This window comes from Oncorhynchus nerka, linkage group LG26, assembly GCF_034236695.1.
Source record: "Oncorhynchus nerka isolate Pitt River linkage group LG26, Oner_Uvic_2.0, whole genome shotgun sequence".
Lineage (NCBI taxonomy): Eukaryota > Metazoa > Chordata > Actinopteri > Salmoniformes > Salmonidae > Oncorhynchus > Oncorhynchus nerka.
Window position 1 is genome coordinate 41,737,867 of NC_088421.1, and position 26,507 is coordinate 41,764,373.

The 26,507-nt window shown below is 41.6% G+C and overlaps 1 protein-coding gene across 6 annotated transcripts in view; it reads right to left on the reverse strand.

The window, feature by feature from the left end:
• Window positions 1-3,985: 3,985 nt before the first annotated feature.
• LOC115119539 (NACHT, LRR and PYD domains-containing protein 12-like) overlaps window positions 3,986-26,507 on the reverse strand; it is a 39,723-nt gene continuing 17,201 nt past the window's right edge. For 2 of the 6 annotated variants that reach the window (XM_065010715.1, XM_065010717.1), the window contains 5 exons: window positions 26,262-26,435; window positions 25,631-25,804; window positions 13,516-13,686; window positions 13,378-13,427; window positions 12,335-13,233 (listed from right to left, as the gene is read on the reverse strand). In XM_065010715.1, the coding sequence (XP_064866787.1) occupies window positions 12,698-13,233; window positions 13,378-13,427; window positions 13,516-13,686; window positions 25,631-25,804; window positions 26,262-26,435 (1,105 nt within the window). In that variant the 3' untranslated portion in view covers window positions 12,335-12,697. Of the gene's footprint in view, window positions 4,148-12,334; window positions 13,234-13,352; window positions 13,428-13,515; window positions 13,687-25,630; window positions 26,239-26,261; window positions 26,436-26,507 lie in introns of those variants that run through there. The other 4 variants (XM_065010718.1, XM_065010719.1, XM_065010716.1 and 1 more) reach the window with 4 other exon arrangements.

The following is a 26,507-nucleotide window of genomic DNA, read 5'->3' on the forward strand; positions in this document are numbered from 1 at the left end:
CCGCCTCAATCTACACACAATACTCCGTAATGACAAAGCAAAAAAAACAGTTTTCATACAAATGTATACAAAATAAGAAACTGAAATATCTAATTTATATAAGTATTCAGACCCTTTACTCAATACTTTGTTGAAGCACCTTTGGCAGAGTTTACAGCCTCGAGTCTTCTTGGGTATGACACTACAAGCTTGACAGCTGTATTTGGGGACTTTCTCCCATTCTTCTCTGCAGATCCTCCAAACCTCTGTCAGGTTGGATGGGGAACGTCGATGCACAGCTATTTTCAGGTCACTCCAGAGATGGATCAGGTTCAAGTCCGGGCTCTGGCTGGGCCACTCAAGGACATTCAGAGACTTGTCCCAAAGCCACTCCTGCGTTGTCTTGACTGTGTGCTTAGGGTCATTGTCCTGTTGGAAGGTGAACCTTTGCCCCTGTCTGAGGTCCTGAGCGCTCTGAAGCCGATTTTCATCAAGGATCTCTGTACTCATCTTTCCTGACTAGTCTCCCGGTCTCTGCCGTTGAAAAACATCCCCACAGCATGATGCTGCCACCATGCTTCACCGTAGGGATGGTGCCAGGTTTCCTCCAGATGTGACGCTTGGCATTCATGCCAAAGAGTTCAATCCTGTTTTTATCAGACCAGAGAATCTTGTTTCTCATGGTCTGAGAGTCCTTTCGGTGCCTTTTGGCAAACTCCAAGAGGACTGTCATGTGCTTTTTTACTGAGGAGTGGCTTCTGTCTGGCCACTACCATAAAGGCCTGATTGGTGGAGTGCTTCAGAGATGGTTGTCCTTCTGGAAGGTTCTCCCATCTTCACAGAGGAACTCTGGAGCTCTGTCAGAGTGACCATCGGTTTCATAGTCACCTCCCTGACCAAGGCCCTGCTAGCCAGATTTCTCAGTTTGCCGGGCAGCCAGCTCTTGGAGTCTTGGTGGTTCCAAACTTCTTCCATTTAAGAGTGATAGAGGCCACTGTGGTCTTGGGGACCTTCAATGCTGCAGTCATTTTTTGGTAACCTTCCCCAGGTCTGTGCCTCGACACAATCTTCTCTCGGAGCTCTACCGACAATTCCTTTGACCTCATGGCTTGGTTTTTGTTCTGACATGAACTGTCAGCTGTGGGATCTTATATAGCCAGGTATGTGCCTTTCCAAATCATGTCCAATCAATTGAATTTACCACAGGTGGACTCCAAGTTGTAGAAACATCTCAAGGATGATCTATAGAAACAGGATATACGAGCTCTCATAGGTGTAAAGGGTGTAAATACTATTGTTTTTTATTTGTAATAAATTAGCAAAAAATCTAAACCTGTTTTTGCATTGTCATTATGGGGTATTGCATGTAGATTGAGGACATTTTTGTTTGATACATTTCAGAATAAGGTCGTAACCTTCAAAATGTGGAAAAAAGGAACGGGGTCTGAATACTTTCCAAATACACTGTATTACGGATAACTTTCTAAATTTACCAGTAAACTACCAGAATGTTGGTATTTTTCAAGGATTATATGTAATCTATCACAAGACCTATAGTGGCCCTTTTGGGTACTTCAGATTATCACGTGTCTAACTATCTCTGGCCCTTGTTGAAATTGTTAAATGAGATGATTTTCACATTTTTTTAAATCATGACAAAGCTGTAAAATATCCTAAATATAAACCATCTATTTAGTAAATACCATTATTTGTGTTTAATGAAGGTTTCAGCGTGAAATATCCTTCAGTTTCTATGACGCCCATTTATTTGACAGTGTATTTCTTTTGTCAATATTTTGGCATCAAACTGGTTACAGTTGTGGGGAAAAAAGTAAATAGTTGCAGAAGTAATTGAAAAGAATGTCATTGTTGATTAGATATTTTGAATTAGGCTATTTTCTCTTGAACGATATGGTCCATCTACTAGAAACTAATGGACCATATGGACATAGTACTTCAGTCTGTTTTGTCACTGACAGCTGTAAGCTGCTGTATTGTCAAGCAGTGGTGTTGTTCTAGTGATTTATTCCAGGAAGGCTGCACACTTCACTTTAGTATCTTACCTAATTGTTTTCTGATCTAAATTCCCTTTTGTAGCTTTGGGAGGTACAGTGCCTCCAGAAAGTATTCACGCCCCTTTACTTTTTCTACATTTAGTTACAGCCTGAGAGAAAAGAAAAACCTGCACACTGCTCTTGCTAGTATCGGCCTTAAGGCCTTTGCCAGAGCTTTTGAGTGTTTTTCATTTGCACTCTTATGTAGACATTGTTCCACCCACATCTGTTGAATGGGGTTGGAGTCTAGGGAAATATACCAAATATAACAATGTGCACATAAAATATATTAAACACGTCTGTAAAACCACAATGAGGACATCGACCTATCAAGTAAGTGAATAATCCATGTCGTTTCTCCTGATTGTTCACTAATTCTCTGTTTGGGAGTGTCGTGAAAAGTCTACACAGGGACCCTAAATCAATTTTAAATTAATAATTATTTATCAGTGCACTGGAGAGGTTTCAACCAACTCAATGCACCAAGTACACATGTCAATCAGGAGCTCCCCCGGGGCAGTCTCGTTAGTTCTTTATATACCGCAGACAAGTCATATTTGTATGATTTAGCTAATTAATTCATTATTGACGTTTGCTTCATGTGACCTAACAATACTGGGTCATACATGTGACTGACCAATACCTCACAAGGCTTCTCTAAACGGAGAACTTGAAACTGATTTTACATTCTCAAAAACAGGGTTTGGGCGTACTGCCAAATTGCAGATACTGATAGTGAGGATTTGTTCAGTCACTTGCATGAACACAGAAATTGGTTATTAGAAAAGCACATGAATAGAACACAAACATAAAATGTTCCGTCACAGGAGAACGAGAGGTTTTACCTACATAACACAACCCACATGGACATTTAATCATGGAGATAATAACATGGGTGGAGGTGCACATAATGTCATTTATTTGGAACTGTTTTCCTGTGTGTGTGTGGCAGAAATATTCACACGTCATCACATTGTTGCACTGTGCTGTATGTTACCCTTTCTATGAGTTTATAATATAAACTACAATGTGAAAGCTACTGTTTACGTGACTGTTAATCATGTCAGCACATGTAACAGCAGTTTCCAGACCCTTTTTTTGTTCCTTATTCTTCCTCTCCCCAATTCACTTAAACTATACTGCTTTATTTCCTATGGGCTTCACCAGAGTACCCCCTAGTGGCTGGGATACAACTGTATTAATCCCCTGACATATAGCTACCATTTGGAACAGAGTGTAAAAGAGCCTGGCTCATTTTCTTTTGTAGCTGACAGTTGGCATGGCCTACTTATGCGTAAATTGTGACCTCTTCTATATACAAAAGTGGTGGGTTCTTCAATTCAGCTGGCAAAGCTGGGACCCATTGTAAAACATGCCAGTGTTTCTCGACAGCATCTCCCACTTTGCGCGAGTTCAAAGTATATGTGGTGGTGAACAGTGTTCTTTAGCGCTAGTGACGAAGGCCTTCAGGCCGATACATAAAGCAGTGTGTGGGTTTCTTCAGTTGTTAGTTACCATGCATCTGCAACAAACAGCCCAGATGTGCGGGTGCCTTTTGAGTTGTGTTACAGACTCAATTTCAAATGGATTAAATTGATTTGTCATTGGCCTACACATGATACCCCATAATATCAAAGTGGAATAATATTTTTTGAAATATGTACAAATGAATTAACACTAGAACCACTAAAGCAGTCATTGTGGCTGCTCGTAAATTGTATTTATTACTCTGCCATTTTTTGTCATGCTCCCTCCATCCTTGACTTTTCCTAAAAATAAATCTATACAACACGCTGTGTTATAACCTTAATATTACTATCAGAACTGGAGTTATAGCCAGTTTTAGGAGGGCCATTTGTCTGGATGGTTTTGCCCTCACCAGGCGACAAACAACACTGCCATAAATGCATGGAAAGATTTTGGACACATCTGTCAAGAATGAAAGCATTAAACAGGTTTTAAATTTGTGAATTTTATTGAATGTTCTCCCTTGATGTCATAACATGAAAAATAATTGTCCGATTTTTGTCAACGATTTATTAACAGCTGGATGGGAGTGTTCCCCGATGTGTTCTGGATCTCTTCACACTGGGGACAGGTCACATGGACACGTACTGCAGGAAGAAGAGAGAGAGCGACATTATCAAATCCCTTTCTATGAGCTTATTACACATTCCCACAAAGAATTATTAAACAAATCCAATTTCGATAAACTCATATCTACTGGGTGAAATACCACAGTGTGACATCACAGCAGCAAGATTTGTGACCTGTTGCCACAAGAAAATGGCAACCAGTGAAGAACAAACACCATTGAAAATACAACTTATATTTATTTATTTTCCCTTTTGTACTTCAACTATTTGCACATCATTACAACACTGTATATCTACCTGTTAGTCTACTTGTTCGAGGAGAAAGGCTGGTCCTCATATCTACGACTACAGAACCTAACCACGGACAGTCATGGTATTGCCAGGTTCTCCGTCAACACAACCAGTCTGCCCAAAGAGAATATTAACCTCGTAGTGAGCGACACCCCACAAAAATATGACATTTGAAATGTCTATTCTATTGGAACTTTTGTGAGTGTAATGTCTACTGTTCATTTGAATTGTTTATTTCACTTTTGTTTAATCTATTTCACTTGCTTTGGCAATGTAAACATATATTTCCCATGCCCCTTGAATTGAGAAAGAGAGACCCTTAAATTGAATTGAAACGGTTTAACCACAACTTTTCTTCTACGTAAATACTGTGGCGAAATCCTGCACCGAGCCTCACATGCTCATCCTCAGTCACCAAGGAGGAAATAAAGATACAGTGGAGAAATCCTGCACCGAGCCTCACATGCTCATCCTCAGTCACCAAGGAGGAAATAAAGATACAGTGGAGAAATCCTGCACCGAGCCTCACATGCTCATCCTCAGTCACCAAGGAGGAAATAAAGATACAGTGGAGAAATCCTGCACCGAGCCTCACATGCTCATCCTCAGTCACCAAGGAGGAAATAAAGATACAGTGGAGAAATCCTGCACCCAAGGAGGAAATAAAGCCTCACATGCTCATCCTCAGTCACCAAGGAGGAAATAAAGATACAGTGGAGAAATCCTGCACCGAGCCTCACATGCTCATCCTCAGTCACCAAGGAGGAAATAAAGATACAGTGGAGAAATCCTGCACCGAGCCTCACATGCTCATCCTCAGTCACCAAGGAGGAAATAAAGATACAGTGGAGAAATCCTGCACCGAGCCTCACATGCTCATCCTCAGTCACCAAGGAGGAAATAATCCTCAGTCACCAAGGAGGAAATAAAGATACAGTGGAGAAATCCTGCACCGAGCCTCACATGCTCATCCTCAGTCACCAAGGAGGAAATAAAGATACATGCTCATCCTCATGTCACCAAGGAGGAAATAAAGATACAGTGGAGAAATCCTGCACCGAGCCTCACATGCTCATCCTCAGTCACCAAGGAGGAAATAAAGATACAGTGGAGAAATCCTGCACCGAGCCTCACATGCTCATCCTCAGTCACCAAGGAGGAAATAAAGATACAGTGGTGAAATCCTGCACAGTGGAGAAATCCTCAGCCTCACATGCTCATCCTCAGTCACCAAGGAGGAAATAAAGATACAGTGGAGAAATCCTGCACCGAGCCTCACATGCTCATCCTCAGTCACCAAGGAGGAAATAAAGATACAGTGGAGAAATCCTGCACCGAGCCTCACATGCTCATCCTCAGTCACCAAGGAGGAAATAAAGATACAGTGGAGAAATCCTGCACCGAGCCTCACATGCTCATCCTCAGTCACCAAGGAGGAAATAAAGATACAGTGGAGAAATCCTGCACCGAGCCTCACATGCTCATCCTCAGTCACCAAGGAGGAAATAAAGATACAGTCACATGCTCATCCTCAGTCACCAAGGAGGAAATAAAGATACAGTGGAGAAATCCTGCACCGAGCCTCACATGCTCATCCTCAGTCACCAAGGAGGAAATAAAGATACAGTGGAGAAATCCTGCACCGAGCCTCACATGCTCATCCTCAGTCACCAAGGAGGAAATAAAGATACAGTGGTGAAATCCTGCACCGAGCCTCACATGCTCATCCTCAGTCACCAAGGAGGAAATAAAGATACAGTGGAGAAATCCTGCACCGAGCCTCACATGCTCATCCTCAGTCACCAAGGAGGAAATAAAGATACAGTGGAGAAATCCTGCACCGAGCCTCACATGCTCATCCTCAGTCACCAAGGAGGAAATAAAGATACAGTGGAGAAATCCTGCACCGAGCCTCACATGCTCATCCTCAGTCACCAAGGAGGAAATAAAGATACAGTGGAGAAATCCTGCACCGAGCCTCACATGCTCATCCTCAGTCACCAAGGAGGAAATAAAGATACAGTGGAGAAATCCTGCACACATGCTCATCCTCAGCCTCACATGCTCATCCTCAGTCACCAAGGAGGAAATAAAGATACAGTGGAGAAATCCTGCACCGAGCCTCACATGCTCATCCTCAGTCACCAAGGAGGAAATAAAGATACAGTGGAGAAATCCTGCACCGAGCCTCACATGCTCATCCTCAGTCACCAAGGAGGAAATAAAGATACAGTGGGGAGAACACGTATTTGATACACTGATGATTTTGTAGGTTTTCCTACTTACAAAGCATGTAGAGGTCTGTAATTTTTATCATAGGTACACTTCAACTGTGAGAGATGGAATCTAAAACAAAAATCCAGAAAATCACATTATGATTTAAGCAATTAATTTGTATTTTATTACATGACATAAGTATTTGATACATCAGAAAAGCAGAACTTAATATTTGGTACAGAAACCTTTGTTTGCAATTACAGAGATCATATGTTTCCTGTAGTTCTTGACCAGGTTTGCACACACTGCTGCAGGGATTTTGGCCCACTCCTCCATACAGACCTTCTCCAGATCCTTCAGGTTTTGGGGCTGTCGTTGAGCTGTACGGACTTTCAGTTCCCTCCAAAGATTTTCTACTGGGTTCAGGTCTGGAGACTGGCTAGGCCACTCCAGGACCATGAGATGCTTCTTACGGAGCCACTCCTTAGTTTCCCTGGCTGTGTGTTTCGGGTCGTTGTCATGCTGGAAGACCCAGCCACGACCCATCTTCAATGCTCTTACAGAGGGAAGGAGGTTGTTGGCCAAGATCTCGCGATACATGGCCCCATCCATCCTCCCCTCAATACGGTGCAGTCGTCCTGTCCCCTTTGCAGAAAAGCATCCCCAAAGAATGATGTTTCCACCTCCATGCTTCACAGTTGGGATGGTGTTCTTGGGGTTGTACTCATCCTTCTTCTTCCTCCAAACGGCGAGTGGAGTTTAGACCAAAAAGCTCTATTTTTGTCTCATCAGACCACTCCCATTCCTCCTCTGGATCATCCAGATGGTCATTGGCAAACTTCAGACGGGCCTGGACATGCGCTGGCTTGAGCAGGGGGACCTTGCGTGCGCTGCAGGATTTTAATCCATGACGGCGTAATGTGTTACTAATGGTTTTCTTTGAGACTGTGGTCCCAGCTCTCTTCAGATCATTGACCAGGTCCTGCCGTGTAGTTCTGGGCTGATCCCTCACCTTCCTCATGATCATTGATTCCCCACGAGGTGAGATCTTGCATGGAGCCCCAGACCGAGGGTGATTGACCGTCATCTTGAACATCTTCCATTTTCTAATAATTGCAGTTGTTGTTCTCACCAAGCTGCTTGCCTATTGTCCTGTAGCCCATCCCAGCCTTGTGCAGGTCTACCATTTTATCCCTGATGTCTTTACACAGCTCTCTGGTCTTGGCCATTGTGGAGAGGTTGGAGTCTGTTTGATTGAGTGTGTGGACAGGTGTCTTTCATACAGGTAACGAGTTCAAACAGGTGCAGTTAATACAGGTAAGGAGTGGAGAACAGGAGGGCTTCGTACTGGTTACCCCCAGTAACCAAGCTGTCAGATAAGCAGTCCCTTAAAAAGCATGGGCTGAGGCACACCGCTAAATATTGGTAGAGGTGCTGAGTAAGGAGGGTAATCTGTATTAAAAAAAAGAAAGGAAGTCTCTCTCAACAATGGTTGTATTAAATAGTTGGGATCATGTGACGTGAGACTTCCTTCCTTTATAGAACAGTAGCCTCTGTCCATCCGTCTGAAACGTATCCCTTCAGAGCACTTGAATAACTGATCCTTCAGATAGCACTTGACTAACTGATCCTTCAGATGACTAACTGATCCTTCAGATAGTACTTGAATAACTGATCCTTCAGATAGCACTTGATTAACTGATCCTTCAGATAGCACTTGATTAACTGATCCTTCAGATAGCACTTGAATAACTGATCCTTCAGATAGCACTTGAATAACTGATCCTTCAGATAGCACTTGAATAACTGATCCTTCAGATAGCACTTGACTAACTGATCCTTCAGATAGCACTTGACTAACTGATCCTTCAGATAGCACTTGACTAACTGATCCTTCAGATAGCACTTGAATAACTGATCCTTCAGATAGCACTTGACTAACTGATCCTTCAGTTAGCACTTGAATAACTGATCCTTCAGATAGCACTTGAATAACTGATCCTTCAGATAGCACTTGAATAACTGATCCTTCAGATAGCACTTGAATAACTGATCCTTCAGATAGCACTTGAATAAATGATCCTTCAGATAGCACTTGACTAATTGATCCTTCAGATAGCTGCTATTTTTACTTGCAATGATCGTGATGTGTGGTTGTTTTTGCCTACTTTTGTTGAATGCAAAGTCAGTGTGTAGTTGAATGGAAATGTTTAGTTGAATGGAAGTCGCTAAATGTAGTTTAGTTTGTAGAGCGTTGCACTTGCAATGCCAGGATAGTGGGTTTTTGACTTTTTGAATGCAAAGTCAGTGTGGTTGAATGGAAAGTTTAGTTGAATAACTAAATGTAGTTTGTTTTAGATAAAAGCATCTTCTAAATGGCATATTGTTATTATATATTATTATTAAGTTAATGTAAATGTTGCTGTGTCTCCCTCTATCCAGCTGGGACTGTCCATTATTCTACATGACAAATCCACTATAATTGAGAATTTTAACAAGCATTTTTCTACGGCTGGCCATGCTTTCCACCTATCTACCCCTACCCCGGTCAACTGCCCGGCACCCTCCACAGCAACCCGCCCAAGCCCCCACCATTTCTCCTTCACCCATATCCAGATAGCTGATGTTCTGAAAGAGCTGCAAAATCTGGACCCCTACAAATCAGCCTAAATGCATGCTATTCAACCGATGCCCGCACCTGCCCACCCATCCAGCATCATTACTCTGGACGGCTCGGACTTAGAATACGTGGACAACTACAAATACCTAGGTGTCTGGCTAGACTGTAAACTCTCCTTCCAGACTCACATTAAGCATCTCCAATCCAAAATTAAATCTAGAATCGGCTTCCTATTTCGCAACAAAGCTTCCTTCACTCATGCTACCAAACATACCCTCGTAAAACTGACCATCCTACCGATCCTTGACTTTGGCGATGTCATCTATAAAATAGCCTCCAACACTCTACTCAGCAAACTGGATGTAGTCTATCACAGTGCCATCCATTTTGCCACCAAAGCCCCATACACTACTCACCACTGCGACCTGTACGCTCTTGTTGGCTGGCCCTCGCTTCATACTCATCGCCAAACCCACTGGCTACAGGTTATCTACATGTCTCTGCTAGGTAAAGCCCCGCCCTATCTCAGCTCGCTGGTCACCATTGCAGCACCCACTCGTAGCACGCGCTCCATCAGGTATATCTCACTGGTCACCCCCAAAGCCAATTCCTCCTTTGGTCGCCTTCCCTTCCAGTTCTCTGCTGCCACTGACTGGAACGAACTGCAAAAATCACTGAAGCTGGAGATTCCCATCTCCCTCACTAGCTTTAAGCACCAGCTGTCAGAGCAGCTCACTGCACCTGTTCATAGCCCATCTGTAACAGCCCACCTCATCCCCATACTGTATTTATTTATTTTGCACCACAGTATCTCTACTTGCACATCCATCTTCTGCACATCTACCATTCAAGTGTTTAATTGCCATATTGTAATTACCTCGCCACCATGGCCTATTTATTTCCTTATTTGACCTAATTTGCACTCACTGTATATAGACTTTTTCTTTTTTTCTACTGTATTATTGACTATGTTTTGTTCATTCCGTGTGTAACTGTGTTGTTGTATGTGTCGAACTGCTATGCTTTATCTTGGCCAGGTCGCAGTTGCAAATGAGAACTTGTTCTCAACTAGCCTACCTGGTTAAAAAAAGGTGTAGAAAGACCTGGATGATCAGGAGAAGCTGATGTCTCACTTTGGATGGTGAGAGACAGAACCAACAGACTCCATATTCACCGGCTCCCCTCTCTCCCTCGCTCCCCACTCCCCCTCTCTCCCTCGGCCCCCTCTTTTGCTCCCCACTACCCCACTCCCTCTCCCTCCTCCTCTTTCCCTCTCTTCCCCTCTGCTGGAAAGGATTTGTGTTGTCTTGAGTGTTTGTAAAAATAGTAAATGTTACACTTATTCTCTATTTCCTTGAAATATGAATCTAAATAAATGGCATATTTTTTTGTAGATGTTGTCTGTCTTCAGTCTAGAAGACCTCAATTGCATTGAACCAAAAGTAGTTGTGTAGTGCTCATTTTGTGATAACCGATGTGTTACTGTTGTCTGTGGTAAAGCAGCAGGTCATTTTCTTTTTTACTGTTCTTCACTTCTAACAGGTTACATTTCAGGCTCCTATGGGAGCCAAACATAATCCAACACACAACCAAAACAAACAGAAAATGCATCTAATGAGTTTGTAGTCACCAACTTGATGTAGTCATTGCGTGCAAGAAATATGGGACTAAATACTAACGTTTTGACTACTTCAATACACTCTAAGTCAGTTTTTCCCAACTCCGGTCCTCGAGTACCTCCGGGGCAACAGTTGGGAAACACTGCTCTATGTGAATTGGTCAGAATACTTAAGACTTCTACAAATGGGGGGACTAGATACATAAAGTGCTTTCATTTCTAAACTGTGAAACAGATATGTATGAAAATACCCTCAAATGAAATGTCTCCTCATATTAAATAGTTGATCTCAAATCCAAAAATGCTGGAGTATAAAATCAAATGTACAATTGTAACTTTACTGTCAAAATACATATGAGGACTGTATATGCATTTATATTCCCTCAACTCAGTCTCCCTGCTTCTGCTCCTAACCTGTCATATATATATATATATATACATGTACATAATCAATAGGAGCTAAGGTTGTGTGTTTATACCTCTATCTGGTCCAGAAGGTTGTGTGTTTACACCTCTATCTGGTTTAGACGGTTGTGTGTTTATACCTCTATCTGGTCTAGAAGGTTGTCTGTTTACATCTCTATCTGGTTTAGACGGTTGTGTGTTTATACCTCTATCTGGTCTAGAAGGTTGTGTGTTTATACCTCTGTCTGGTCCAGAAGGTTGTGTGTTTATTCCTCTATCTGGTCCAGAAGGTTGTGTGTTTATACCTCTATCTGGTCTAGAAGGTTGTGTGTTTATACCTCTATCTGGTCTAGAAGGTTGTGTATTTATTCCTCTATTTGGTCTAGAAGGTTGTGTGTTTATACCTCTATCTGGTCTAGAAGGTTGTGTGTTTATACCTCTATCTGGTCTAGAAGGTTGTGTGTTTATACCTCTATCTGGTCTAGAAGGTTGTGTGTTTATACCTCTATCTGGTCTAGAAGGTTGTGTGTTTATACCTCTATCTGGTATAGAAGGTTGTGTGTTTATACCTCTATCTGGTCCAGAAGGTTGTGTGTTTATACCTCTATCTGGTATAGAAGGTTGTGTGTTTATACCTCTATCTGGTCCAGAAGGTTGTGTGTTTATACCTCTATCTGGTCTAGAAGGTTGTGTGTTTATACCTCTATCTGGTCTAGAAGGTTGTGTGTTTATACCTCTATCTAGTCCAGAAGGTTGTGTGTTTATACCTCTATCTGGTCCAGAAGGTTGTGTGTTTATACCTCTGGTCTAGAAGGTTGTGTGTTTATACCTCTATCTGGTCCAGAAGGTTGTGTGTTTATACCTCTATCTGGTCCAGAAGGTTGTGTGTTTATACCTCTATCTGGTCTAGAAGGTTGTGTGTTTATACCTCTATCTGGTATAGAAGGTTGTGTTTATACCTCTATCTGGTCCAGAAGGTTGTGTGTTTATCCACCAAATTCACTTCAATATTCACCACCAACATTGACCAATATCAGTCAATGCTAAAATTAAATGAGTGTCTAAACCAAAGCTTTATTTCTCTTGAGAAACTCTGGCCTACTGTACACAGACAGACGGGTGTGTTGTGGTTCCTGTTTGAAGCAACACATATTTAACAAACTAATATTTACAAAGTATTTGATCACACTTAACAATAAATTGTATCCTATTCAAAGTCAAAAGCATTTCACATAACTGCACTAACATTACAGAACATGGATGTACAGTCACATGAATATAATAATATAATATAATGTCCATATCTGAAGTCATGACCACTGTCAACCGCATCAAGTCACACGGTTGTGTTAGAACCAAAGGGTGTGTGTGTGACTGTTGTCATGGAGACCCAGGTGTTCCTCCAGGACCGAGAAGGCTACTCTACCTGGCACAAGGACACTGAGCAAGGGTTACAGCCACCTAGTCCAAAAGCTGGATAGAGGGGCTCAGTGAATGTGGTGTGGAATGTGTACATATGGGTCAATGTTTCAGAGAAGACCGTGTAGAAGGACAGAGTGCCGGCCGGCCAGTCCAGATACATTCCTATTCTGTGCCTAGGGTGGTTCCTAAAGGGGGGGAATGTAATATCTGCGCCATTATGACAAAAATGTGTTTTGTACTCCATACACCAGGACTTGTCATTGTGTCCAATGACAACGTCGTTGGAGATGCTGCCTTTTCTTTTGATTCCTTTGTACGTCACTCCGAGAACAACGTCATCACTTGACTCCGTTTCCCAGTAATGGCGCTCAGTCAGACCCTCTCTACAAAGAACCTGAAAAGCGTCATAAAATCTCTCTGGGTGATCAGGATATGGCTGTTTCTTAATCTCATATCTCACCACTCTGTTTCCTTCAGACAGAGAGAGGTGTTTGTTTGCTGTGTTTGGGTCCAGTGTGAGATCACAGGCGTCTGTAGACAAGAGGTAAGAGGAGAGGATCAGATGGATTAAATCAGGAGTGTATTGTTACCAGGGCTGTCAAACTATTTTAAAACTATGTTTATGTGTAGTATAATACTTTATTATGTACCATATCAAGTATAATGTATTCTTACACTTCTTCAGCAGCTCCAGTTTCACCCAGCACTCATCGTTCTGGTCAATACTGTGCGAGAGGCAGGAGAACAGATAGTGTGAATATACTCAAAGGTCTTACTAGAGTATCTTGCATTATTTTCATCAACTGCACTTACTTGATGTTCAGTCTACAGGCTGGATCTTCCATAGTAGCAGAGAGCATCTTCACTCCTGAGTATCCTGGGTAATTGTAGCTCAGGTCCAGCTCTCTCAGGTGGGAGGGGTTTGACGTTAGTGCTGAAGCCAGAGAATCACAGCCTTCCTTTGTGACTCTACAGAATGGCAGCCTGCAAAGAGAGGTAATGACGATCCTTGGCGCATAAATGCTGCTTTTATTACTCACAGCAGATTCAGACATGAGACCAAATTACAAGGTTCAAGACACGCCAACTTTATGATACACCTATCTGCCATAGGATTGCTTTCGAAATAGAAATAGACAATATTCATAGGATTACCTTTGCAAAGCACCTTTTCTCCTGTACTTTACTATCGGGGGAAAAGTGTGAAACGATGTCTCAAAAGGATGGGGGGTATCGTTGGAAATTGTAGACATGGAACAAAAAGTTCGGACCCACGTGTTTATTTATCCAAGTTGATATATCGATGGGGATTAAACATACTGACACGGAGACTACACGACAAGAGAAAACGGTCTATTTACAGTAACGTTAAGTGTTCCCCTTGGTGGGATTAAACATTCTGACACGGAGACTACACGACAAGAGAAAACGGTCTACTCACAGTAACGTTAAGTGTTCCCCTTGGTGGGATTAAACATACTGACACGGAGACTACACGACAAGAGAAAACGGTCTATTTACAGTAACGTTAAGTGTTCCCCTTGGTGGGATTAAACATACTGACACGGAGACTACACGACAAGAGAAAACGGTCTACTCACAGTAACGTTAAGTGTTCCCCTTGGTGGGATTAAACATACTGACACGGAAACTACACGACAAGAGAAAACGGTCTACTCACAGTAACGTTAAGTGTTCCCCTTGGTGGGATTAAACATACTGACACGGAGACTACACGACAAGGGAAAACGGTCTACTCACAGTAACGTTAAGTGTTCCCCTTGGTGGGATTAAACATACTGACACGGAGACTACACGACAAGAGAAAACGGTCTACTCACAGTAACGTTAAGTGTTCCCCTTGGTGGGATTAAACATACTGACACGGAAACTACACGACAAGAGAAAACGGTCTACTCACAGTAACGTTAAGTGTTCCCCTTGGTGGGATTAAACATACTGACACGGAGACTACACGACAAGAGAAAACGGTCTACTTACAGTAACGTTAAGTGTTCCCCTTGGTGGGATTAAACATACTGACACGGAGACTACACGACAAGAGAAAACGGTCTACTCACAGTAACGTTAAGTGTTCCCCTTGGTGGGATTAAACATACTGACACGGAGACTACACGACAAGAGAAAACGGTCTACTCACAGTAACGTTAAGTGTTCCCCTTGGTGGGATTAAACATACTGACACGGAGACTACACGACAAGAGAAAACGGTCTACTTACAGTAACGTTAAGTGTTCCCCTTGGTGGGATTAAACATACTGACACGGAGACTTCCCCTTGGTGGGATAGAACATACTGACACGGAGACTACACGACAAGAGAAAACGGTCTACTGACAGTAACGTTAAGTGTTCCCCTTGGTGGGATTAAACATACTGACACGGAGACTACACGACAAGAGAAAACGGTCTACTGACAGTAACGTTAAGTGATTAAACATTGACACCCTTGGTCTACTTACAGTAACGTTAAGTTTTCCCCTTGGTGGGATTAAACATACTGACACGGAGACTACACGACAAGAGAAAACGGTCTACTTACAGTAACGTTAAGTTTTCCCCTTGGTGGGATTAAACATACTGACACGGAGACTACACGACAAGAGAAAACGGTCTACTTACAGTAACGTTAAGTTTTCCCCTTGGTGCGATAGAACAGTGTTGATGTTTGATCAGATGATCATGTAGCCTAAACAAACTCGTCAGTTAGAAACGAAAGCTGACACGAAAAATCTAAATCAATCGAGGAATTTGTTATTGTTCTCCTATTGTCAACTACATATGCATTGGTTAATTCTAGAGCGATGTATATTGACGTTCACAACTGTTGGGTGCAATTTTTGATACAAAACATTTCCGCCTTGTGTTTAATCTTCTCCGTTTTAGACTGGTGTGTTCTGGAACCTATTGGACCGGATCCGATACCTCTCCTGAAAAATTATTTAAACTTTTTGCAATGTAAAAATTATAATAAAAGCGATCCAAGTTCTTTCGAGTTGCCTCTTCGTTACTTCTCCTGCCCCCCCCAACAAAAAGAACGTAATGTGAAAAAGTCGATTTTCAGCCCGGACCTAATACTGTAAGAGTTCGTTTGGGTCGGCACGGCCTGGGTTTATGGTTTGCCCAACATTGTAACCTATGTTTGAGACCAACGCATGGTTGTGGCTGTGTGAGAAGAGTGCCAGTATCTCTCACAGAACTAGAATGAGATTCACTTTCTATGTTCCCTCTCTCTGCTCTGATAGACATGAGCCTGCAACTCATCTCTCCAGCGTTGCACTTTGTTTATTTCCTTATAAAATCATTGCTGCGTGAAGGGTTCTGAACGAACTGCAGCACCCCTGATAAATTGAAATACATTTGACTGTTCAGAAAGAAATTAAATAATTCAGAATAGTCTACTACACCATGAGAAGGCCTTTAATTTAGCGACAGAGGATCAATAGTAAAATATATATATATATAGATAGTTAGTTTCGTAGCTGAATCAGAATTATTTGGGTAACATTGATAAATAAGATGTTTTATTGTTACATCATAATATGCTCATGTGAGATACTTGTCATTAGAATGTCTCTTTACTTTACTTTCGGCAGTTGCATTTTCCTTTCTTCTCTAGGGAAAAGTCACTTGGGGCCCAGAGAGGGGAGAGCTCAGGCTTGTCCTTTACATGTCTGGTAATATGCAGAATATCAGAATGGAACATTGTCTTCATATGTAAATGTATCTGTTAAACCATGAGAAGGGCTCCACAATGTCTGTACTCCAGTCACTCCCGCCTTTTCCCATTGGGGGTAGGAGTATAGCAGTGTCTGGAACCATTGTATTACCCCTCTGATGTTGCACTAATCTTGAGATAGTATACGACCTAGAAGTCACTCCCCTCAGCGAGCTTGTCCAGGGGTGGGGTGTATTTGAGATGGGAGTATCTAGAATTGACAATTGATATATGCCATTGGATGAGGTAATGTTTTGGTACTATGAAGTACCAAGAACGAGATTAGAACCTCGTTTTAGAGAGCAAACTGAACGATAATTTATAGCTAATGCTATCTGGCTATGGGATACTCCTCTCTCAAGTAAAAGGCCCTTTGTGAAGTTTCTGAGATCTGTGGTTTGTCATGTAAGTTGAGAGGGGTGTATCTTGGCTATAAAATATCTTTGTATTCTCTTATAGGCACTCTCAGAATTAATTTACAGACACTGAATTGATCTGAGAGTCAAAGGGCTATGGTGAAGCTCATTTGATTAAAGATTAAGTTTAAATATAACTCTGACTTGTGTGTGGTTTGTAAACTCTCCTCATTTAGTAATACAGAAAATTACCATGACATTAGCCTAGCTATGGATTGTAGCCAAATAACAAGGAATAGCCTACAGTCAGGAAAGCGCGACAAATCTGCCAGTGAAAAAACAGAATGCAGACAAAACAGGCCTTTCGCGATATTTCAAACACAAAATAGAGAAAACAGGTTGGAAACCAAATGGCTCCTTCTGAAAAGAGAATACTCTAGACGTCCTGAGTGGCACAGCAGTCTAAGGCACTGCATCAAATCAAATTGTATGGTCACATGCATGTTTTTAGCAGATGTTATTGCGGGTGTAACTAAATGCTTATCATCTCAGTGCTAGAGGCGTCACTACAGACCCGGGTTCGACCCCGGGCTGTATCGCAACTGGCCGTGATCGGGAGTCCCATAGGGTGGCGCAGAAATGGCCCAGCATCGTCCAGGTTAGGGGAGGGTTAGGCCGGGCAGGCTGTCTTTGTAAATAAGAATTTGTTCTTAACTGACTTGCCTCATGAAATATATCAAATCAAATTTTATTTGTCACATACACATGGTTAGCAGATGTTAATGCGAGTGTAGCGAAATGCTTGTGCTTCTAGTTCCGACCATGCAGTAATATCTAACAAATTCACAACAGATACCTTGTTCACACAAATGTAAAGGAAGGAATAAGAATATGTATATATAAATATATGGATGAGAGAGAGATACATATTTGGCACGAGCAAATCGCCATCACCAGCGAGTGAGTAGTGCATCATTGGGTGAAACTAGAAAACATGTTTAGGTCTATAATTTCCTCCTCATATTGTAGCCTACAATACGTGTCTCACACACCTAGGCTGTTGATGGACTCAAGACAAGGTCATTTTTATTTACATCAGATTGTCACCGAGGTAAGGTTGGTTTTATATTCGGACATTCAGACATTCGCAAAAAGCCATTTAAAAATGTAAAAATCAATAACTAATTCACCGTTTGTCACAGAATCATCAAACTAGATATGATTTGTTCTATAAAATGTCTAGTATACTTTTACAAGTTATGTTTTGTGGAAAAATTCCAGTTTTGATTTGATAGAGGGCATGTAGTCCGTCTAGAGGGCGTGTGGTCAAAGTTCTAACTAGTCTGTTATATATACCCTGTTAGAAGGGGCCTGGCATAAAATTCTGCATTTTCAGTCATATTAAATTAGATTACAGGGAAAAAAACACGGGATGAAGGGGTCAGGCCTGACTAACAAAGAAGACAGGTGGATGATCAAGAGGACCAAGACAACCAAGAGGATCAACATGGACATTCCACAGTGGAGATAAGGAAAACTAAGGGTGAACCATAACATACACTACCGTTCAAAAGTTTGGGTCAATTCGAAATTTCCTTGTTTTTGGAAGATTTTATTTTAAGTTGTCCATGAAAATAACATAAAATTGATAAGAAATACAGTGTACACTGTTAATGTTGTATATGAATATTGTAGCTGGAAACGGCAGATTTCTTATGGAATATCTACATAGGCGTACAGATGCCCATTATCAGCAACCATCACTCCTGTGTTCCAATGGCACGTTGTGTTAGCTAATCCAAGTTTATAATTTTAAAAGGCTAATTGATCATTAGAAAACCCTTTTGTAATTATGTTAACACAGCTGAAAACTGTTATCCTGAATAAAGAAGCAATAAAACTGGCCTTTAGATCAGTTGAGTATCTGGAGCATCAGCATTTGTGGGTTCGATTACAGGCTCAAAATGGCCAGAAATAAATAACTTTCTTCTGAAACTCATCAGTCTATTCTTGTTCTGAGAAATGATGGCTATTCCATGCATGAAATTGCCAAGAAACTGAAGATCTCGTACAACGCTGTGTACTACTCACTTCATAGAACAGCGCAAACTGGCCCTATCTTCTGAGCTTGTGCTACTAGGTGACTGAAACTGGGACATGCTTAACACCCCGGCCATCCTACAATGTAAGCTTGATGCCCTCAATCTCACACAAATTATCAATGAACCTACCAGGTACAACCCCAAATCCGTAAACACAGGCACCCTCATAGATATCATCCTAACTACCTCACCCTCCAAATACACCTCTGCTGTTTTCAATCAAGATCTCAGCGATCACTGCCTCATTGCCTGCATCCGTAATGGGTCTGCGATCAAACGTATGTAGACCCAGGAACAGATATAGTCTTTGGTTCACTCCAGACCTGTCTGCCCTTGACCAGCACAAAAACATCCTGTGGCGTTCTGCATTAGCATCGAATAGCCCCCGTGATATGCAACTTGTCAGGGAAGTTAGGAACAAATATACATTCGCAGTTAGGAAAGCTAAGGCTAGTTTTTTCAAACAGAAATGTGCATCCTGTAGTACAAACTCAAAAAAGTTCTGGGACACTGTAAAGTCCAGGGAGAATAAGAACACCTCCTCCCAGCTGCCCACTGCTCTGAGGCTAGGAAACACTGTTACCACCTATAAATCTATGATAATTGAGAATTTCAATAAGAATTTCTCTAAGGTTGGCCATGCTTTCCACCTGGCAACCCCTACCCCGGTCAACTGCCCAGCACCCTCCACAGCAACCCGCCCAAGCCCCCACCATTTCTCCTTCACCCAAATCCAGATAGCTGATGTTCTGAAAAAGCTACAAAATCTGGACCCCTACAAATCAGCCGGGCTAGACAATCTGGACCCTCTTTCTAAAATTATCTGTAGAAATTGTTGCAACCCCTATTACTAGCCTGTTCAACCTCTCTTTCGTATCGTCTGAGATTCCGAAAGATTGGAAAGCTGCCGCGGTCATCCCCCTCTTCAAAGGGGGTGACACTAGACCCAAACTACTACAGACCTATATCTATCCTACCCTGTCTCTCAGTCTTCGAAAACCAAGTTAACAAACAGATCACCGACCATTTCGAATCCCTCCGTACCTTCTCCGCTATGCAATCTGGTTTCAAAGCGGGTCATGGGTGCACCTCAGCCACGCTCAAGGTTCTAAACGATATCATAACCGCCATCGATAAGAGACATTACTGTGCAGCCGAATTCATCGACCTGGCCAAGGCTTTTGACTCTGTCAATCACCACATTCTTATTGGCAGACTCGACAGCCTTGGTTTTCTAAAAATGATCGCCTCGCCTGGTTTACCAACTACTTCTCTGATAGAGTTCAGTGTGTCAAATCGGAGGGCCTGTTGTCCGGACCTCTGGCACTCTCTATGGGGGTGCCACAGGGTTCAATCCTCGGGCCTGACTCTCTTCTCTGTATACATCAATGATGTTGCTCTTGCTGCTGGTGATTCTCTGGTACACCTCTACGCAGATGACACCATTCTGTATACTTCTGGCCCCTCTTTGGACCGTGTGTTAACTAACCTCCAGACGAGCTTCAATGCCATACAACTCTCCTTCCGTGGCCTCCAACTGCTCTTAAACGCAGGGAAAACTAAATGCATGCTATTCAACCGATCCCTGCCCGCACCTGCTCGCCTGTCCAGCATCACTACTTTGGACGGCTCTGACTTAGAATACGTGGACAACTACAAATACCTAGGTGTCTGGTTAGACTGTAAACTCTCCTTCCAGACTCACATTAAGCATCTCCAATCCAAAATTAAATCTAGAATCGGCTTTCTATATCGCAACAAAGCATCCTTCACTCATGCTGCCAAACATACCCTCGTAAAACTGACCATCCTACCGATCCTCGACTTTGGTGATGTCATCTATAAAATGGTCTCCAACACTCTACTCAACAAACTGGATGCAGTCTATCACAGTGCCATCTGTTTTGTCACCAAAGCCCCATACACTACACACCATTGCTACCTGTACGCTCTCATTGGTTGGCCCTCGCTTCATACTCTTCACCAAACCCACTGGCTACAGGTTATCTACAAGTCTCTGCTAGGTAAAGCCTCGCCTTATCTCAGCTCACTGGTCACCATAGCAGCATCCACTCGTAGCACGCGCTCCAGCAGGTATATCTCACTGGTCAACCCCAAAGCCAATTCCTCCTTTGGTCGTCTTTGCTTCCAGTTCTCTGCTGCCAATGACTGGAACGAACTGCAAAAATCTCTGAAGTTGGAGACTCACATCTCCTTCACTAGCTTAAAGCACCAGCTGTCAGAGCAGCTCACAGATCACTACACCTGTACATAGCCCATCTGTAAACAGCCCATCTATCTACCTACCTCATCCCCATACAGTATTTATTTATTTATGTTGCTCCTTTGCACCCCAGTATCTCTACTTGCACATTTATTTTCTGCACATCTACCATGGCCTATTTATTGCCTTACCTCCCTTATTTTACCTAATTTGCACTCACTGTATATAGACTTCTTGTTTTCTTTTGTTCTACTGTATTATTGACAGTATGTTTTGTTGTACTCCATGTGTACCTCTGTGTTGTTGTATGTGTCGAATTGCTATGCTTTATCTTGGCCAGGTCGCAATTGTAAATGAGAACTTGTTCTCAACTAGCCTACTTTATTAAATAAAGGTGGGAAAAAACCAACATAAAAAAACAGTCTGAGATATGGCTTTTTCTTTTTTCAGAAGAAAGATCTTTGTTTCTGGCCATTTTGAGCCTGTAATCAGGATGGTAAGTTGGTGGTTGAAGATATCCCTCTAGTGGTGTGGGGGCTGTGCTTTGGAAAAGTGGGTGGGGTTATTTCCTTCCTGTTTGGCCCTGTCCGGGGGTGTCCTCGGATGGGGCCACAGTGTCTCCTGACCCCTCCTGTCTCAGCCTCCAGTATTTATGCTGCAGTAGTTTATGTGTCGGGGGGCTAGGGTCAGTTTGTTATATCTGGAGTACTTCTCCTGTCCTATTCGGTGTCCTGTGTGAATCTAAGTGTGCGTTCTCTAATTCTCTCCTTCTCTCTTTCTTTCTCTCTCTCGGAGGACCTGAGCCCTAGGACCATGCCCCAGGACTACCTGACATGATGACTCCTTGCTGTCCCCAGTCCACCTGGCCATGCTGCTGCTCCAGTTTCAACTGGCCTGAGCCCTAGGACCATGTCCCAGGACTACCTGACATGATGACTCCTTGCTGTCCCCAGTCCACCTGGCCATGCTGCTGCTCCAGTTTCAACTGTTCTGCCTTACTATTATTCGACCATGCTGGTCATTTATGAACATTTGAACATCTTGGCCATGTTCTGTTATAATCTCCACCCGGCACAGCCAGAAGAGGACTGGCCACCCCACATATGCTCTCTCTAATTCTCTCTTTCTTTCTCTCTCTCGGAGGACCTGAGCCCTAGGACCGTGCCCCAGGACTACCTGACATGATGACTCCTTGCTGTCCCCAGTCCACCTGACTGTGCTGCTGCTCCAGTTTCAACTGTTCTGCCTTATTATTATTCGACCATGCTGGTCATTTATGAACATTTGAACATCTTGGCCATGTTCTGTTATAATCTCTACCCGGCACAGCCAGAAGAGGACTGGCCACCCCACATAGCCTGGTTCCTCTCTAGGTTTCTTCCTAGGTTTTGGCCTTTCTAGGGAGTTTTTCCTAGCCACCGTGCTTTTACACCTGCATTGCTTGCTGTTTGGGGTTTTAGGCTGGGTTTCTGTACAGCACTTTGAGATATCAGCTGATGTACGAAGGGCTATATAAATACATTTGATTTGATTTAATCGAACCCACAAATGCTGATGCTCCAGATACTCAACTAGTCTAATGAAGGCCAGTTTTATTGCTTCTTTAATCAGAACAACAGTTTTCAGCAGTGCTAACAAATTGCAATAGGGTTTTCTAATGATCAATTAGCCTTTTAAAATGATAAACTTGGATTAGCTAACACAATGTGCCATTGAAACACAGGAGTGATGGTTGCTGATAATGGGCCTCTGTACGCCTATGTAAATATTCCATTAAATAAATCAAATCAAATCGGCCGTTTCCAGCTACAATATTTATTTACAACATTAACAGTGTCTACACTGTATTTCTGATCAATTTGATGTTATTTTCATGGACAAAACAATTGCTTTTCTTTCAAAAACATTTCAAAGTGACCCCAAACTTTTGAACGGTAGTGTACGCATATACTATATGGGTATTGAAATATACTAGAGGGTGGATAAGAATAAAAACACTAATATAAGAAGTGGACAGTACATGTTTTGTTTTTGATCTGAATGTTTACATTATGATTTTTCTCTGAACTGTATGTGAACCCCTCTGCAATCTACTGGCACTATTAAAACTAGGACTTCAACCAGGCTGTCCCTATGCTATTTGCTCTCTTTCTCTCTTAAACTGCTAGCACAAAGCCTCTGTGAAAATGTGGTTTTTCACAAAAGAGCATGAAAGAAATATAAACTGGCCCAAATCAGCTCTACATAATTCAGCAGGGATGTGTGCATCTACCACACATTATACCCATTATACCTGTGTAGAAACTACGTCACCTTCATAAGTATTACCAAATACCTTTCAATTCACATTCCTTGCAGAAATAACTACTTGCAAACCTTTCAAAACATCCAGAAAGACAGTGGTCTTAGAAGGGCATTTATACTTTCAAATACATATTGTATGTGGATGACAAAATTCTGCAGTATTTTAATGTGCTTGTTTCATATTTTTTTCTTTACCTCCAACTCTATATATCCAAGTGAGCCTATGAGGACCTTGGGGATCAGATTGACCATTATACCCATTGATCAAACGTATAACAGACAGACACTGCTCAAAAGGAGTTGTTTGTGATATCTACACTCAGTTGCCACTTTATTAGGTTCACCACCCTATTCATGAAAATAAATTGCTCCTACTTACACCAAGTCCAGTGGTCTTGGCTTGCTAGACACTAAAGCATGCAGAGAAGTATTCAGGTATTCTGTTTCTGTTTGAACTTTAGAATGTGCTAAATGACAGCAGTCTGTGATGGTCTTTTGTAACTCAGAAAAGTTCCAAAACGTTTTTTTTATTTTTATAATTCCAACACTCAGCTTGTATTGACTGTAAAAAAACTCCAAGTGGACATAAAAACATAAACACTCCATCTCCTTTCCCAGTTTCATCAACTGTTTTGAATTCACACTGTTCCAGATGCATAGGGGGTTGTACCTAATAAAGTGACAACTGAATCTATAGACTTTCCAGAATGTGTTCTACCCGGGGTATTAAACATTTGGCTGTAAGTGTTGAACAGTTGAATCTATTACCTCAGGAGATGGTACCATTCAGCTTGTCTGGGGATGACAAAGAAGGACTTCAACAAAGCCAAAATAGTAAATGATTGGAAGGGGCCTCTTTGCTGTTAAATTAGAGACATATAAATAAATAACTGTTGTGCCTTTTAACTACATTATAATGTGGAACTGTTGCACTAAAAATGCAAACATTGATTTGGCATACAATTTAAGATTGTAAACATTGTCTGACTTCATATAGAACAAATTGCACTTGAAACGAACATTTCTTTAAAGATATCGCAAATAAATGCATATTTTCCCTTTTTTTCTGCAATAATCACTGAATTAGTTATTGATTTCTTCATCTTTAAAGGCAATATTTGAGATTTTATGTATTTCTATCAATCCAAAACTGGAATTTCTACTTAAAGCAAAGGTTGTAAAGGTATACTAGACATTTATAGAATAAATCATATCTAGTTTGATGATTATGACATAATCAGTGAAAATGTATTGATTCATACTGCTTTAAATGGCATTTTATAGATTATATATATTTATATCAAGTCAACTGGAATTTCTACTCAAAACAAAGGTTGTAAAAGTATGCAAGACATTTATAGAATAAATCATATCTAGTTTGATGTTTCTGTGAAAAACAGTGAATTAGTTATTGATTTATACCGCTTTAAATGGCATCTTATAGATTTTACGTTATTCTATCAAATCAAAACTGAAATCTTTCCTCGAAAAAGGTTGTAAGAGTATGTTAGACATTCATAGAATAAATCATATCTAGTTTGATGATTATGTGACAAACAGTGAATTAGTTATTGATTTTTACATTTTTAAATGGCTTTTGGTGAATGTGTGTTGAATGTCTGTTGAATGTCCGAATGTGTGAATGTAAAGCCAACTTTACCTCGGTCAGTTTGTCAGTGTCAAAGTAGCCTACCATTTCGATCATTTGTGCGGTATAAAATAAAACGTTTGCCAAAGTCTCCAGTCATGTAAAATGACGTAGAATTGCATGAAATGCGTTTATAAAAGGCCCAAGTTTTACCCGACCATAGGCTACTAAACATGTTTACAGCAGGGTTGAAATGTCAAGGCTATGTTCCCGCTTGAGCGGATAATTCACGTTAAACGCTGCATGTCATTCACATTTCTTTCAAGGAATCTGTAAGGCTTCAGTTTGTATAGAGTCCTAGATGACACCAATCATGGATAAGTAGCCTATTGTCGCATGTCTTAGGGTATAAGCCATAGTTGACGGGAGATTGTGATGGGGCAGTTAAAAATTCTCTTTGGGCCGATACCTTAGAAAGAGTTGGTTGGATAGAGAGAAATGACGTGCTAATTTATTAAATTAAGCTCATATGTATATGCAAATGAGTTGTTATTTTCAAACGTTATTATTCAATCAATATAATAACAAAACATAGAAAAGAGAGTAGCCTACCAACCTCAGAGTCTCCAGTTTACAGTGGGGATTCCCCAGTGCAGTAGACAGCAGCTTTACTCCTGAGTCCTTCAGGTCATTGTTACTCAGATCCAGCTCTCTCAGATGTGAGGGGATGGTCTGAAGAGCTGACGCCAGTGCTTCACAACTTTCGTTATTGAGATTACATTGATAGAGCCTAAATGAAACATTTCAAAGAAACATGAAGACAGAAACTCCCCAGTCCCTGCCAGCCACCATCACGATTGAAACTGTTTTACTCAGCGACCTGTTTAGTTGGATTTGGCCCAAACCTTTTATCCTGTGTCCCAGATCTGTTTTTGATCCATGCACCGTTTTCTCCTATATCAGCTGGTGAACTCTGTAGCTGTCTTAAAATCAACATTGGCCTCTTAATGACGTCCCTGTTAACCTGTTATGTTGACCTTGCTCCAAGGAATATGTACTTAGTGTCTTGGTATTTGGTAGAACCTCCCCCTGATCACTGCCTGTCCACAATATCCATGGGATGGTTTAGAAATACTCCATAATATTTCTTTAACATTGAAAGTGTGGAGTTGATTGTGGAGATCAGTGAAAATAATCAGGCTATATCCTTCAGGAAATACAAACCTGAGGACAAGAAACATACTGACCTCAATTTCTCCAGTTTACAGTGTGGACTTTTGAGTCCAGTGGAGAGCAGCTCCACTCTTAAATCGATCAGGTCACAGTGAACAATGTCCAGCTCTTTGAGATGAGAGGAATTTGAGCTGATAGCTGAGACTAGTACTTCACAGAAGTTGTCTGTTAGTGTATTTCGATTCAGCCTGTACACACGATTTATTTCATTTTATTATAACATGCATTTTGTTTGTAATTCAAAGATCCCAACATGCTAA